This window comes from Pogona vitticeps, chromosome 1 (assembly GCF_051106095.1).
Source record: "Pogona vitticeps strain Pit_001003342236 chromosome 1, PviZW2.1, whole genome shotgun sequence".
In the NCBI taxonomy this organism is placed as follows: Eukaryota; Metazoa; Chordata; class Lepidosauria; order Squamata; family Agamidae; genus Pogona; species Pogona vitticeps.
In genome coordinates, this window is record NC_135783.1 from 74081240 (window position 1) to 74098902 (window position 17663).

At 40.3% G+C, this 17663-nt stretch overlaps 1 protein-coding gene across 5 annotated transcripts in view; it reads right to left on the minus strand.

Moving 5' to 3' along the window:
- Positions 1 to 17663, minus strand: part of PLEKHG1 (pleckstrin homology and RhoGEF domain containing G1) — a 164259-nt gene that overhangs the window by 4945 nt on the left and 141651 nt on the right. For all 5 annotated transcript variants that reach the window (XM_020806764.3, XM_072995271.2, XM_078383260.1 and 2 more), the window contains 7 exons: positions 15184 to 15217; positions 13225 to 13320; positions 10401 to 10439; positions 9171 to 9193; positions 7210 to 7395; positions 5502 to 5618; positions 192 to 1863 (listed from right to left, as the gene is read on the minus strand). In XM_020806764.3, the coding sequence (XP_020662423.3) occupies positions 192 to 1863; positions 5502 to 5618; positions 7210 to 7395; positions 9171 to 9193; positions 10401 to 10439; positions 13225 to 13320; positions 15184 to 15217 (2167 nt within the window). The remainder of the gene's footprint in view (positions 1 to 191; positions 1864 to 5501; positions 5619 to 7209; positions 7396 to 9170; positions 9194 to 10400; positions 10440 to 13224; positions 13321 to 15183; positions 15218 to 17663) is intronic.

Here is a 17663-nt window from a genome sequence, read left to right on the forward strand (position 1 = left end):
TCAGAATGTCAGGAAATAAAACAAATAAATAACATGAACAGGAGATATATTTTACTCTTATCACAGACTGTATTTTACTTAAACTAATACACACAAACACTGGCCTGGTGGACTATACTGGAACATATTGGCAGAAGTCAAAGTACAGATATACATCTGTAAGCATAAGGGAAAAATATCTCTGAACATACCAATGGCAGGGCCACCTTGTTTCTTCTCTTCCAAAATGGCTGCTAAGTCCTTGTATTTTGATTTCTGTTGCCGGCTCAAAAGTTGCTCTTGCTCTGGGCTCTTTACTTTCAAAAGCTGATTTGCTTTCTTAATTTTTTGGCTATATTGTCTTGCCATCATGAAGACCCGGTTCTTTGTTTTATCAGCAGCATCCAGTTCATTTTCAGTACTTTCAACATTTGCGCTGCATAGAAGACTGCTGGCAGATTCATAAAGGCTGTCCACAAATGCTATCTCATTGGAGAGGGAAGCTCTGTTGTGTCTTGTCAGTGGATCTGGTTTACATGATGCTGCCTCTTCAAACCTAAGATTGGCTTCACTTAATCTGGCTACTTTGTGGGTCAGCATTTTGGGGGAAAGAGGTGTTTCCAGCAATGAGCTGGCAGGTGCAGAACAATCCACATCTTTATTTAATTCACAACTCATTTCAGTAGATGCTTTATTGTCAATGTCATCTTTGCAGACCGGAAAAGCTGCAAGGACATGATCTCGTGTCTTTTCTTCATTCTTTTTAATATAGTTCTCCAGGTCATTCCAGATTTCATCTACTTCCTCCGATAATTTATCTGCAGCAGATTTGTGAGAGTGTGAATCAGAGTTTGAAGAGCTCTCCACCAGGCTCAAATACTCATGATCCAACGGAACATAATGATAGGGATTTTCATCTTCACTGAACTGGAGACTTTCTTCAGATACAAATTGCCGGAGGTGGTCACAGCAGGCAAAATCTGTTTCCAGACCCAGAAAACTTTTCTTTTTGGAACACTTAAGATGGCCACACTTGAAATCCAGCAGTGATTGTTCTGGGAGGATAATGGTATCGTAGATGTTCTCCTCACTGATTCTTAGATCATGAGAGCTTACAGGTGGACTGCCTTTCCTTGAAAAAGCTTCACTTTGGTTCAGAGGAAAGGAGGACCTGTTTCGAGGTGCCTGTATTTTCTTGAAAGTAAATTCCTGGTCTTGGGTTTCATAAAGGGAATCCTTAGCCGACCCTTGGGGAGCATGGTCGGGTGGGTCCCTCCGAGCCAGACCCATAAGTTTCAAATCTTCAAAACTTATATTGTCATAGACATGCTCAATGTCATCAATAGTCAGTTCTTCAGAAGATTCTGGATAGACCTGCAGATTATCCATGTCACTCCTAGAATTTTTCATTTCATTCCAAGAAGCATTTTGACCAAGGCAATTTTTCCTGTATCTTGAACAAAATGGCGAAGTTTTGTTTTCACCAGCACTGCTGGCTCGCCTCACAATTCTGTGAGAATTAGAGTTGAAAAGATCACTCTGGTGACCAAGTCCTACATGCCAGCTGCAAGGACGGCCAGAAGGGATCCTCTCTTCACCAACAATTGAAGCTAAATTGGATGTAGACTCTGATGGCACAAACATCTGATAGTCATCTTCATCCTCCACATTCTCCTGTAGGGGCCGCCTGCTTGGGAACAAGGCTTGCCGAATCTGGTGGTCTGTCCAGATGTTTCTCACTGCAGCTGTTCTCTCCAAAATATTTGCCATGAATGAGTTGGTCTGCGGTGTGAATGGTAGAGAAGACTGACCACCTCCACTGCTGGGAAATGATTGCTTGGTGTTCACCTGGGAAGATGCTTCATCTACAGGCTCTTCTGAATTCTGCAAAGTTTTAAAATAAAGCATATTAATTAGTCTGCTGATTACATAATAATCAGAACTGCTAACAGCAAAGTTAATTCTCTGTGTGTCAGGCTTTATGTAGCCAAAACAGTATTATCTATGGAGTTATTCTTGAGCTTACAACTATCTCGTGGTCTGCAAAAGTACCAAATATGCATATATACATGTTTGTGTGCATGTCTATAGATAGCTATGGATGTTAGTGGTATGCAGAAAATTTCTCCCATAAAAAATTTCAGCCAATCTTATTTAGCTTGATAGAAAACAAGTTACTGTACCTTAGAAAGAAATTCAACAGGAAGGGAAAGTCTCATGGGAGAGATTCAGGATTCTTGCATTTATCTTATTTTGGGGATATCTGAAGAGTATGTGTCGCTGCTCTATTTTTTTAACAATCGTCTCTGTGGCAGCTAGCATACTCACCAGCTTCTCCTTATTCAATTAACTCCTAGAGCACTAGAGGGAGATGTTATATGGTAACAATCAAAAAGTGTGGACAGCCAGGGACACTGCAGAGTGAGGACGTGATGTATGATATAAAGAGAACAACAAACACTCTTTGCCACCTTGCAGTGCTGCATTAAGTTCAAAAATATAATCACAAGAAATTTTAAAGGTCACTGACAAGGAGTCAGTAACATGGAATCTTTCATGAGGAAATAAATGTCCATGAACTTGGAGGATAAATTATGGTTCAGTATTAATTTCACATTTTTTCCTAGAGCTAGATGTAATACTATACTCCCTCATACCTACTAGAGGGTTTATATAAGGGAGCAGTTGTATTATTAGCCTCTGCAGTAGATGCAAACTGTATAGTTTAGAAAGTGTTCTCCATGGTTTTTTGATGGGTGCCTCCGCAGCACCACTGCAATGGTGACCAGGCTGCCAATATAGTTGCTCTTGTTGTCACTTGCAAAGGCAGAGGAAAAACAAGAATCCTTTGGGGGGAAAAGAATATGACTTTGCTATGACCACAACCCATGTGCCATGGCTGTGTTCATCTGTGTCTCTCTCGGGGGGGGGGGCATATACGTATCTAATGTATATATAGATGTGTGTGTCTGTAGGGGTGTGTGTGTTTCTGAATATATATATTTCAGATCATAATTATATATACTGACACTGATCTCATTTCTCTGATGGCTGGCCTCTACTTAGCCAAAACACTGCTGTTCATAAAACGTACATATCAGCAAACCTGGAGTTACCCCAAGATTTGGAAAACAGCAAAATATTTTTATGGGGGCACCCTGAAAAAGAGGGTATGGATGAACTGCTCTTGCACTAAAACCACGATGTTTTACTACAGGTTCTCTTAACTACTATATGCCTTGGCATACAGATTGGGAAGAGTAATCAGTACAGATGTGTGATAACCAAACCATGAACCAGAAAAACAGATGAACTGGGCTGGTTCATGGTTCATTTTGGGGATCCTGCTTTGCCAAAGCACAACAGATGCCCGCCCTCCCCCTTGCCTCTCTATTTAGTCCTGCTGCTGCCGTCTCCACCTCTGCCATTCTCAGAGACAGCAGGCTTAGCTTCCCTTCTAGGAGATGGGCCTGCTGCTTCCGCATGTGTGCCCATCGCCCAGCCAATCAGCTGGGGGTCAGGCACAGAGCAGCAACCAGCCTTCCTGCAAGGAGCCTGCTGCTACCTCTGAGCATATGCCTGACACCCCCCCCAAGCTTCCCTACAAGGAGCCCAGTCACTGCCTTTGTGCATGGCACCCGGGGATGGGGAGGATGTGGTGACCACATGGTGCAATGATGGTGGCATGACGAGCAGGTAGCCCACACACACACACACCAAAAATCAGCCTGGTTCAGTTTTCCATTTGGTTCATGGCTAACCACCATTTTTCAGGTTTATGCCCATCTCTGGTAATTAGCTTACAAAATAGTTAACCAAGTATGAATGGGAACTGCAGCCAATATTTCATTCATCAATTTGAATATGTTCTTTCCTGCCCAATATTATTGTGCTAATGCTCAAGTCACTGGGTGGTGCCCATTTCCAGAATACCAATTTTGACAGTGAGGCTGTGTTATCTGGAATAGAGGCATCTTTCAGAAAACTCCAGAAATGTATGTGTACACCTGCACCAATCCTCACAGAAAGTACACTAACTGGTGGTCGTCCTGCTTTGTGAGAAGCCAAAAGATGACAAGGCACGAAGCTGCCCCCATGAGCCAACAAAGCACAAATGTATTTGTCGATTTGTGGAGGGTTATTAAAAAAATAACCCTGACCCCCCCCACTGATGCTCCCTGCCACACACCCCAACGCCCCCCCCCATAATTGCTGCTGTCACCAGCTGGCCACTGCAGCCATGGCCTATAGAAAGGGACACTGGCTGCCCTTTGCAAAAATGGCGGCTGCAGCTTCATTTATTTATTTACAATTTATTTATTTACAATATTTTTAGCCGCACCATTACCAGTGGCTTCTGGGCGACGTACAACAATATTAAAACTTAAAAACATTAAAAACATTTTAAAAGACAATATAAAATATTATATATTAAAACAATTCTTAAAACATTAATATTAATAAGTCCTGCTGCTCATGTGGCGAGCTAGGGGATATTGTTTAATTAAAATGCTGGCTAAACAGAAAGGTCTTTGCCTAGCGCCGAAAAGCCAAGAGTGTTGGAGCCAGGCGGATCTCTATAGGGAGGGCATTCTAAAGTTGGGGGGGGGCAACAGCCGAGAAGGCCCTATTTCGACATGCCATACCTCTCATCTCTTTCAGGGATGGCACCTTCAGAAGGGCCTCCTGGCCTGATCTTAGAGGATGGGCAGGCTCATATGGAAGAAGGCGGTCTTTTAGGTAACCAGGTCCTAAGCCGTTTAGGGCTTTATATGTCAAAGTAAGCACTTTGAATTGGGCCCAAGCAGCAACCGGCAGCCAGTGTAAATTTTTTACAGTAGGGAAGCTACAGCTGTCATCTTTGCAAAGGGCAGCCAGTGTCCCTTTCTACAGGTCATGGCTGCGGAGGCCTGCTGGAGACAGCGGCAGCAGCGGCGATTATGGTGGTGGGTGGTGGGGGCTAAGGTAGGGAGAGGAAGGGGGCAAGGGATACGCTGTGGGGGTGGGTGGTTGCCTATCAGATCACGAATCAGCTGATCCGCGGGGCCGGTAGGCAGAATGGGAAAGCGATAGGAAGACAGGGAAGGCTAGCCTTCCCTCTCTTCGTATGGGGGACAAGTAAAAATTGGGAAATATTTGTCCATATTCGTGGGGAGTCTCTGAAACCCACAAATATGAAGGGACGAATATTTAACAAATCAGCGATTTCTGATGAATATAGTGATCTGTTTTTTTTATTCATCCCCATGTCTGTTTCCCATATGTGTAGCAATAGGATGTGTGAATATTCCAGAACTGCTGTAGGGAATAGCTAGCTCGTCCAGGGCAAGGTTATAGTCAACTACAATTCTGAATGTACAGAATCATCTAGTCAGTCTTTTGACTTCCTTTCTATTAGTCTTTTTTTTTATCACACCCTCCTCCTGATTTTTCTTTGATAATCATTTCACATCTGCCAGTGAATTCAGTTGAAATATTTTAATTAAGTTAAAGTTATGTGAAGACCATAACTTCAGAATTACCTGAGTTTCACATTTGTTAAGATTAACACTTCTTCGTTTCTCAACATTTTCTGCAACATGACTGTTTAGCCTTTTGCGACCTCCCTTTGACTTCTGCTGTGAATTTTGTTGTGTTTGCTGCAGAAAAGAGACATGGTTAGACGATGATTCACAGCCCTTTAATAAAACAGAAGGGCTTCAGCTGAAGCCAAGACTGAAAAATTCCAGAGTTCAACAAGTAGGATATTGTAATATGACCCATAGGAGAATACACTCTCTTGTGGTGTTTCCTACGCTAAGGTCAGTAGAAAGGAAAACAACATACAATTTTTGCCACAGAAGAAAGAGAATTTGCTTGTTGCAGGGTACATGGTGGACTCTAGGAAAAGTATTCAGGAAGACACATTTTAATTAAACCTAGTAGTCATGAGGCGATCACTTTCAATACATCAGGCTTCTGCCACCTTTAGGAATTTTTGTGTGGTGGTTTTTTTCATGAAAAGTCTTAAAGCAACTATAGTGGTGCCTTGACTTAAGAACTTAATCCATATTGGAACGGTGGCTGTAAGTCAAAACATTCTTAAGTCAAAGCACCGTTTCCCATAGGAGTGCACTGAAAACCGATTAATCCATTCCGGCTGTTTTTTCTCCTTATGTCAAGGCACGGTTCGTAAGTCAAAGCATTAGTTCCCATAGGAACTAATGCAAAGCTGGTTAATCCATATTCTACCACTAGGGGGAGGTTTTTTAATTTTTTTTCTTCTTTTGACCTAAAATGAACTTAGGTCAAAAAAAGGGCAGGAAAGTTTTTTTTCGTTCATAAGTCAAAGCATGGTTCGTAACTCAAAGCAATATTTCACATCCAGAGCTGTTCGTAACTGAAAACGTTCGTAGGTCAGGGCGTTCGTAAGTCAAGGCACCACGGTGTTTCCAAGCTGATACCCTGAGGTTTCTGTCAGCTATATTGGCAGGTAATCTTTAAAGAAGCCTGTTCTGAAGGCTTGGAACTTCTTGTGTAATGTCACCTTCATGTTTTCTAAGGAGAATATCTTGAATGTAAGAGAGGGGAGAGATAGTCTCTGGATTCCAAACACAAGCTACAGTGATTTTCTGAACATTTCAACAATTATTTTTTATACTGATGTATGAAGTAATGATTATGTTCAAATAAGCCTAAGTGATTGCAAGTAGCATTGCAAGGGGAGAAAAGCAAGACTTCCCCTTTCATCTTGCCCCCCTGTTCTTTCTCTCTGTCTTCCTCACTGCCTCTCCCTACCTCACCGCCATACCTTTCTCCTCCCTTTTTTCTTCCCTGTCCATTATCACCTGCTCTCACCACGGCAGCTACCTCCTTTGTTGAAGAGGGGCAGGAAGTTCTTTGTAAAGGACTTCTTCTTCCTCCCTTGCTAGAAGAGCTCTCTGTGGAAGATCCTTCTCTAAGTAAGGGAGGAAAGAGCCAAGGCAAACTGAGCTTGGAGAAGGACAGGGAATGTGAATGATAAAAGATCCTCGGATATCCTTATTTTCTATATAACCAAACACAGATACTTAAGTTTGACAAATACTTAGAAAGAAAACACATCTAAGTGTATGTTAATCACTGATAAATTATCTGGGTCTTTGGTTGCTAAAACAAAAATACTTTTTATGCATCCTTCATACAAATTGACTAGGCCCATCCCACTGCGACTCAGTAACATTTAGGGGTCAGTTTATATGTAAAGGCTACCTGCTCTGTCTCTTCCTCGTCATCTGCATCCGTTTGGTCTGTAGCACCCGTAAGAACACCATCTTCTTGATCACTACTATAGGTAGCATTGTTGGAATCTGGCCCCTTCCAAGTTGATGAAAACTTCTTCCTGGGACAGAGGAGAGCTTCAGCCTGAGACAGCAAGGCTCCTTCCATACTGATCCGCTGAAGGAAGATATAATGCAAACTAAGTGTCCCATTCATGTCCCAACTCTCTCATTTCAATTGTGTATCTATTTATGTACATTCTGCCTTTACTCCAATAAGCAAAAGACACCATCCATTGCTCACCTCCTTCCCCACCTTATCCCTACACCCCTGTGTAAATAGGTGAGGTCAAGAGAGAACAACTGGCCCAAGGCCACCTATTAATTTCATGAACCAGTGGGAACCTGAACTCAGATCTCCCAAGTCCCAGTCCAAAAGGCCAACCATTTTAGGATGCTAGCTTTGTGCATCAGCTCTTTGTTTTAGGTATGTGAGGTGGGCACCCATAATGCCTTTTTTTTTTTTTTTTTTTGAAAAATGGGGAATAGATTAATCAAATAAATCAAACGGATGCAGTGCGGCATGTCACAGCCAGTACTTTGTTGGGGATTTCTATCTGCACCACTAGCCTTGCCGTAAGAAGCTGTGCCATTTGGCAAAGTATCTGTTGTGAAAGTACTTGCAGTTGGATGTAGAGAAACTCCTATCAAGGACATGGTCCATGCATTCTGTCTCCCAGTATATCACCAGTCTTGGGCCTAGTTGGTTCACAATTCAGTCCCAATCAACCCCTACCACCTCAGTCAAATTTATCAGTCCATGTGTTCAGGAATTCAAGTTTGCAGCACTGAGGAAGCAATACATATGTACAGGGAAAAACTATCAAGGCACTGCTAGGGAAATGGACTGAAAGCTTAGAGATAGCAGGAAAGTAGATGAACCCCAATACTACCTAACCAATGGATTTCAGCCATCCCGAGTCACTTCGCTGCCCTGAGGCAAAGGACAAGACAGTGCACTCGTAGCGCTCCATGTACAATGAAGGTGAGACTGGTCTGGCAATACACGAGATGGCATTCTCCACTATATCCAAGACAGCAGGCTAGTTTAGGGTGCTCAGGGCAGATCACAGGGACAAGACTGCTCTGTCCTCCATTGAAAAACAACAACAACAACAACAACAACATGGTTGTTGTTTCATGGTTGAAAGTTTTCTTCTTTGTAAATTCGTTTTTAGTTATTGTTGTACCCCTGTTGTGAGCCGCCTAGAGTGGTCTATTGACTAGATAGGCGGGATATAAATAAAATAAAATAAAATAAAATAAAATAAAATAAAATAAAATAAAATAAAATAAATAAACAACAACAACAACAACAACAACAACAACAACAACAACAACAACAACAACAACAACAACAACAACAACAACAAACTCTAGAGAGCTTCAGAGGAAAAGAAAGCTGCCTTTGCCACTCTCTTCAGGCATCTGCTGCCAAAGGTGGGTGTCTCACTCTGATGTTAGGATGAGCCCAGCTTTAGTTTCCTTTACCTACCCTTCATCTGTCTTGTATGCTCAAATGACAGAGATGCCATTTAAGTTGGAAAAAGGGGCATAAACGAATCCGACCACTAGAATGTAGTTCAATGTTTCTTGTGCAGCCCCCTTTATTCTCATGGGAGAACCCCCAGGAGATTGTTGTGTGTGTGTTCAATTTGGATTTTCTGCCTCAGACATCAACATGTTTTATGCTAACCCTGTGCCTGTTATTTACACATGTGCTCCCTAACAGAAGAAAAGAAGTCACCAGGCAGCAGTCACAGACAAGAATTATTAGTAGGAACAGCAATTTTAGCAAATGCTAAGAATGTTAGTACTAGTCCAATATTTCATATCTGTTTTTGTCAAAGCACTGCCAGTCTATAACAGGCTAGGGAGAAGGGCACTTTTTACCTTTTGCATGTCTGGATCCATTTCTGAAATTGAAGGGAGGAGAAGAGAAAGGGTCTTAAATATAATTTCATATAGGTGTGATGCACTGCATTTACACTGAAGCAACAAATAAGCATTTCATAAAGTTTGAAATTCAGTCATCAATTTAAAGTCCTACTTCCCCTAAAGGGAATATATTCTGTTTGATATAGAATTAAACAGCAGATTTAATTCTTAAGTTTTAGGGCTAAGACAAAAAAGAAAAGTTTCAAAAAGATTTTTCCTCAATGGAGAATTTCTTGGCTTTTCAGTTATTTTTTTAATAACAGTTCTTCTCTACAGGGGGAAGGCAAGGCTGTTCCCAAAAGAGGCAGACAAAATCTCTTTAGAGGATATATATTTGAATGGCTGCCTCTTTCTTCCTTTGCTTGCTTGCTCTCTAACTTTCCAGGAGAGACTAAAGGGGTCTCTCCCCTCCACATATAAAAGATCCATTATTAGTATTACCCAAGGTAAAGGTTCCCCTTGACAATTTGTCCACTCGTGTCCAACTCTAGGCGGCAGTGCTCATCTCAGTTTCCAACCCATAGAGCTAGTGTTTTGTCTGCAGACAATCCTCCGTGGTCACGTGGCCAGCGTGACTAGACACGGAACGCCATTTACCTTCCCACCAAGGTGGTACCTATTTAACTACTCACATTTTTGCATTTTGCATGCTTTCGAACCGCTAGGTTGGTGGGAGCTGGGACAAGCGACGGGGGCTCACTCCATCGCGTGGATTCAGTCTTACGACTACAGGTCTTCTGACCTTTGCAGCACAGAGGCTTCAGCGGCTTAACCCGCAGTGCCACCACATCCCTAGTATTACCCTAGTGCTGACTAAATTCTAATCAATATTGGGTTTAAATTAGCCAACTGCATCTGAATTTAACAAAATCAAAATTGCAAAGAAATTCTAGCGGAGCAGTTTTACGGTGAGCAGTTACAAAGCGGAGCAAATTTTAGTCTTTGAAATCTTAAAGGGCGACTGGATTGTTCTCCCAATCATGCCGAGATTTTGCCAGTTTTTATATATTATTTATGATAAATCTGACCAATTTATGTTACAAGTATAACATGGCTACCTCCATGGCTTGCATTTCTATTAATTTCTATTAATATTGATGGAAATATTAGATCTCAATGTGTCATATGCTATTTTAATACTTATTGTTAACAAAATATTGAATATTTAGGTATTATCTAACTTACCACTTGGTTTTATAATTTTGTGAGTTCTGGATGAAGGTTCTGGGGATAAAACATATATTTGTCTATTTAATACAGTCATACTCCAGTATCTTGAGCGCAGCATTATAAAAGCAAAATAAAACCAATTGCAGAAGGATGGGTTAGAGTACAGACTCAAGACACAAGATTCATTTCAGTTCATTTTTTTAAAATCAGAATTTGCCAAACTCCACACAAATGTGATGGGAAGTTAATATTTGCTTATCAGTTTTGTTGATCCTTCCTGGGACAGGTGAGAATTTTCTGTCAGTTTTGTTCTGAACAGAATCTACTAAAATTCAAATGAATGAAAATGTGATCAAGATAAATTTGTACATCCCTACAATAGAATAAGTAAATCAAGTACAACCAACAACATCCAGCAGAAAAGCCATAATTTCAAACACTGTCCCCCAACTCATACACTATCACAACAATACCACCCCACTCCAAAATCCTGTTTTCCTGTTCAAGACTGAATTTGATTGGAGGCATCAAATTGTATGGGGGGGGGGTTTGAAGCAAATAGGATTTTACAGGATGATAGGCAAATTTAAAGCTCCAGACATTTTTTACCCATAACTCTGATCAAGAATTATGGGAACTGCAGTTCAAAACATCAGAAGGGCCATTGTTGCCCGCTTTTTATTATTATTATGTGCCACCAAGTTGCCTCCAACTTACAGTGACCCTATGAATGAGTGGTCCCCAAAATATCCTGTCCTCAACAGCAGTTGCAAACCTAAGCCTGTGGCATCCTTTAGGGAGTCAATCCACTTTGTAACTGGCCTTCCTCTTTTCCTGCTGACTTCAACTTTTCCCAGCATTGTTGTCTTTTCCAGAGAATCATGTCCACTCCTAGTTTGCACCATAAATATGTGGAAACAGATTACCTTTATCTGCATTATAGTCTTGCCATCTATTAACATACACAAGATGCTTTCTTTAAATGCTTAAAACTTATAATTGAAAAGATAAGGACAATAAGGTAAGAAAAGCTCAAGAATAAAGGAAGACTCATAGTTAGGGCAGTTGAGCTTAGACAGGAAGAGAGTGAATAACCTGTGTTATGCACCTCCCAAACAGACATTCATCTGACCCCTCTGACCCTTTAGCTTTTGGAGTATCTAAAATCAAGGCAGGTTTGTCAGTGCCAGTAAAAATGTGTGGGTATGAAAGAGGCCCTCCTTCCCACCCCACAGCACTTCAAGCTGAAACTGGCACTATATCATGTCCTCAAATTCTAGATAGGCAATCACAGATGAAATGATATGAAACATGGGAAGAGGGCAAGGGTGGCATAATCTAATCAGACTATAGGATCAGCCTTGATAGCTTGACTTTTGTCTCTTTCAGACCCAGAAGGTGGAAGAGGCAACAAGGGGATCAGCTATTTTACATCTGTTCTTAACCAACAGGGACGACCTTGTTAATGAGGTTCAAGTGGTAGGATCCTTAGGTGGGAGTGACCACACACACTTGGAATTTGTTATACAGTGGGAAAGGGAAGCCAAGTGCAGCCAGACATGTATTCTAGACTTTAAGAAGGCCAATTTCAGTAAACTTAGGGAATTACTGGCTGCAACTCCATGGACAAAGATACCGAAAGAGAAAGGAGTTCAGGATGGATGGGAATTTCTTAAAAGGGAGATGCTAAAGGAACAATCTAAAACTGTTCCAATATGAAGGAAAAATGGGAGATGTCTAAAGAAACCAGAATGGTTGACTAAAGAACTTTAAACTGAACTAAGTGTTAAACATATTAAAATGTGTTAAAATGGAAACAAGTGTTAAAATGGAAAAAGGGGGGGGGGACTCCAAAGAGGAATACAAGCAAATAGACAGTATATGTAGGGGGAAGGTAAGAAAAGCAAAAGTGCAAAATGAACTCAGGCTTGCCAGACAGATTAAAAACAATAAAAAGGGCTTTTTTGGTTATGCCCGCAGCAAAAGGAAAAACAAGGAAATGATATGGTTGTTGCATGGAGAAGATGGCCAACTATGAACAGAAGACAGGGAAAAGGCTGAACTTCTCAACACCTTCTTTGCCTTAGTTTTCTCCAAAAAGGAAAATAGTGCTCAACCTGAAGGAAAAGAGCAGGTGATGTAGTGGGGGAAATGCAGCACAGAATAGATAGGGAAGTAATACAGGAATACCTGGCTACTCTAAATGAATTCAAGTCTTCAGGGCCAGATGAATTACATCCAAGGATATTAAAAGAACTGGCAGAAGTAATTTCAGAACCATTGGCAATAATATTTGAGAATTCTTGGAGAACAGGAGAAGCCCCCATAGACTGGAGGAGGGCAAACGTCCCCATCTTAAAAAAGGGGAAAACGAGAAGACCCAAATAATTATCGCCCAGTCAGCCTGACATCAATTCCTGGAAAAATTCTAGAGCAAATAATTAAACGGACAGTTTGTTATTATTTAGAAAGCAATGCTGTCATCACTAAAAGTCAACGAGGGTTTCTCAAAAACAAGTCATGCCGGACTAATTTGATCTTTCTTTTTGATAGAGTTACAGGCTTGATAGATGAAGGAAACGGTGCAGATGTAGCATATCTTGATTTCAGTAAGACCTTTGACAAAGTTCCCTATGATATTCTTCCAAGGAAGCTAGCATTATTGCTCTTTTCAGTTCAAGAACAAATTTTTCCAGTTCTTATGATTCTCTGATTTGTACTTTTATTCTACCCTCGTTTCTACTCTTTTCTCAGAGAAAGCATGGAATTTTGACATTTGCAGATTCATGCAGACTCATCTGCAAAGTAGCTTTTTTTTTTTTAAATGACTTTTTATTACCTGACTTTCTTCTTACTCTCTGTGTAGTAATACTTTCTTTAGAATTACTGGATGATTTCAGATCTCCTTCTGGGCTGTAATGGAATCCTGGGTGATCTGTTAGGAAACCAAAGAAATTATATTCAAGTATTACTTGACACATTGCGATAAGACTGTTGACAAGTGTTCTATTATATTTTCCAGGGAAGTTTGGTTAAGAAATAAAACTCAGAATGTGGCTATATAGACTTGAGCAGGCCTGGCTATTAATATCTGAGTATCTCTGAAAACTAGCATATCTCTTCACTGTCTCCACCCCACCCTGAAAGCATTACTTGTGTTTTACTCCTGTTAGTGAATGGCTGCCTCAGGGATGCCTCTCATATAAAGGCAAACTTGGCAGCTACATTACAATGCCCATATTCCAGAGCTGCCCATCTCATAGACAATATGTCCATACACTTCAAAGAAAGCCCTCGCAGGAAAAAGCACCACATATGGAGGACCTGTGTCCTCCAGCTCTGGTTGTTATTTCACAGGGAGGAACAGCATTTTTCTCTGTGCAGTTGTCCCCATCAATTATTCATGCAGTATACAAACCATGCCACCACCACCACCACCCCCACACACATACCTATCATATAATTTGCTGGTTCTAAATAACATCAAGATTTAAAAAACTGTGCTTTCTTAAAAGACTTCCAAAATTTAAAGGTCTATGTTATTTTTTTTTCCTATGATGAGGCAGTTAGTCATTCATTTTTAGGAGAGCAAGATTATGCAGATATATAGTAACAGCAATGAAGATCATAAGGATATCATAATGGAACTGTGGTACTCTATTTCATTGGAAGAGAGGAACTGTAGACTCATAGAATAATTAAGTTGGAAGGGGCCTATAAGGTCATTGAGTACAACCCCCTACTCAATGCCGGAATCCAGATCAAAGCAGGTCTGACAGATGGTTGTCAATTTTCTCCTTAATGCTTCCAGTGCAGGAGTGCTCAAAACCTCTTCATTGTCATACTGCTCTAACAATTAAGTTGTTTTCCCTGATATTCAGTCTAAATCACTGAATGGTAGAGGAATAAACTTTGATGATGGCTTTTGCTAACTGAAAAAAACGTACTGTAATCCTGTTTTTGCTGGGGTTTGACCACAGGATTGTCCTATTAACAGTAATTTGCACAGTTTTACACACTATACTTTGCAACAGCTTTAGTGACTAAATGTAAATTATCTTTGTTCCTTTGGACATATATGATTAATACTGTTGGGCATACTATCAGTGTTAATTGTTGGGAATGTTTGCTGTACCAAACAAAACCAAACCAGTGCCAACAGTATTCATCATAACAATGGGCCTTATTTACATAAATATCAAGAAATTGAGCCCAAGTATCCATTCTAACATTTGTGAAAAATGTTAATGTTCAAAATGCAAGGTGAAGCCAATGGACAAAAATTTCAGTCTGCAGCATGCAACCCTTTCATAATCTCATAATCTTACTCAACTAATTGTATTTTACTAAGCAAAGTGCTGCACGGATATTTTTGACTACAACTCTCATTTCCTAGTTTGGTCAACAATAAATGGAAGTTGTGATCATCTTCTCCCATGGTGGCAAAAGCTATAGAACTGTGAAATCACTAATAGGAAAAATACAGTCATTTAGAAGAGCAGCTGTGTTAGTCTGTGCTAACATATCAGGAAAAACAAAAGAAAAACGAAGAAAAGTAAGACAGAAATGTTATGGCACCTTAAAAACTAACTGCTATATTTTAATTTGAGCTTTCGTGGATAAGTCCACTCCCTCGCACATAAGAAACTAAATGGAAAATATTTATATATTTATACATGGCCCCAAATACAGACATTTAATATCTATATACCTTGTTAACTGTTACAAATTTTCACCTTATACATTTCACCTTTATTTATAAAAATGTACATTGATTATTTAAATAGCATATACTTACAGACAGCATCCATTTCAAGAATTGCCTGCTTGGCCTGAAAAATAATTGTGCGTATATTGTGTGAATTCCAAAGACTATATATGAGGGAAATGGTTGAAAAATCTATTATTGAGGCATTTACTGCATTTATTATCTTAACTCAATTTATTTTGCACCCCTTAATTTACCATCAGGACCAATACCTCTGATTTAAAAATTAGGAACAAGTGGGCTTGTACATGACCTGTGACTTTTATCTGAATGCCAAACTACTCAGTGAGCAACAAATCAAAGAGAAACTATTCTTAAATTCTCAGTCTGTGATTTCACATACATCCAATCTTACACTTCATTCACTTAGAAGAAATTTAAAAACAAGCATGACAAACATTTATCCCTTTTGAAAAATGTTTAGACACATTTTCGACCACTTCAACAGGTAATGCACCTACAAATAACACAACTAGGACTGTAAAGGTTTGCATAAAGCAGCAGGCAGCCTAGTTCTTGGCAATTATGTGAATGAAACAATATCAAAGTTTTGCACAAAAAATTCTTATTGCAAAAACATTTTTCCGACACTGATGATCCCTGGGAAAGAGAGTCAGAAAATTCCTTATCATTCTTGTTGTGTAGAATGACATTACACTTCCTCATCCTTGTGTGCAAGGGCAAGACAAGTAATGATTTGCCTTGCTACAGGAAATGTACTGTTTGCTTTACAGACAGGTTTGCGATTAACCAGAAAATGTATATTTACTGTGGGATAGCTAAAAGCAAGCATGGCCCCAGTTGTAACACATTCTCAAGTTGCAGTGCTTTTTTCTTTTCTTAAACTGGTGTACACATTGTCGCTATGGGTGTATTGGGACTGGGCAAGAGACTGTTTCCCAGCCCCCAGGTCTAGGAGTGCACAAGACACTTCAGTTAGAAGGAGATATCTTCTCCTGTTTTCACTGGGTGCTAGTGCTCTGCCATAGAAAGTCTAGCAACAGATGCCACCTTAAGAGGAATTTTTAAAAAGGAATCATTTCCAGATTTGTACAGAGAAATCCCAAGGCATACATACAGCAATGTATTACCTAATCCTAACAGGATAAACACAACGACAGCATACAGAAAACTTGCATGATTACAGCTGGGTCTCAACTATTTTCCACTAGGTGTCACACATGCACTGCTACAGGTCTGAAAAAGGCTAAAGACAAAAACACTCTGTGATGAGTTCAGTGTGTCTTATTCTCCCTTCTTCCAGCCATTAGACGGTGGGGGGGGGGAGGATACCATGCAACAGTGAATCTGGGGAAGTTGTGAAGTTGTAAAGATGGATAAATGTACTTTGCACACAAATTCTATTTTTTTTGAGAGAAATATAGTGTGTTGATAGATGCAAGTTACATCAACACAGGCGCTTGTTACTTTTATAAAAGGCAAAGTATCCCCTTTTTTGCCCCAGGTTTTGACATCTCTGAAGTTGTATGGACTTGGCACCTACTTCCATTGCTGCCTACACTGCCAAAAAACTCATTTTCACTGCCAGGAGCCAATCCTGCCAAGAACAATAGACTCTGCACCTGCCATAACCAAAGCTCAGTTTATTTTTCTCACTAGTTGCTTTGAGTATTTTTATAGGGAAAAAAAGGATAAACTGTTTATTTATTTTTAAATATTTTAAACTCAGGAAACATTTAAAACATTGCTTAACACAGATACTGTCAAAATAAAGAGCATGCCATGGGCTTCTGTGCATAGCAGGCCTGGCAATATGTGCAAGGATGAAATTGCACTTGTTTGCACTTTTCACAGCACTGCAGTGGGCTGAAAGTGTAGACATAATAGTGGGCAGTGCAAAGTGCATTGGGAAGGCAGCAGGATAGCCTGAGCAGAAGAGAGACAGGTATCTCTTTCTCCATAGCTTGGAAACGCTACCCTGGCTCAAGGATTCTGGGCATTGTACTCCCAGTGACTTAACCATCCTCTGATATTTAGATAATAACAAGCCTTACATGAGGACCAGAGGGGAAAAATACATGTGCCCTGTAACAATGGGAAAACAACATCAATTGCTACTCTTTACCATACTGTAATAACAAATGTTTGTTTGCTACAAAGTGAGAAAAGGAACTGCTTTCCAATAACCATTTTCAAAATGTAGTGAAAAAGGAATGGCCTTAGAAATGGCCCATTGTGGAGCACAGGCTTTGCAAAGCCCCTGGTTTTCTGTTCTGGGATCTCCAGGTATGGGTGGGAAAGAAACCCCATGGAGTTACCATCAGTCAGTATGTGCTGAATAAGCTAGGTGGATAAACCGTCTGGCTCAGGACACGGCAGTTTCCTCTGTTCCTGTGCTGCTCCTTTGACAAGTGATTTGTTAGGGTAAGTATTCTGAACAGACTTCTTGTTTTGCTCATCCAGCAGACAGACCCACCAATCCAGGAGCATGATATTATAAAATGTAGAAGATAAGGCTATTGTTGTTTTCGAAGAGCCCTTATTGTAGT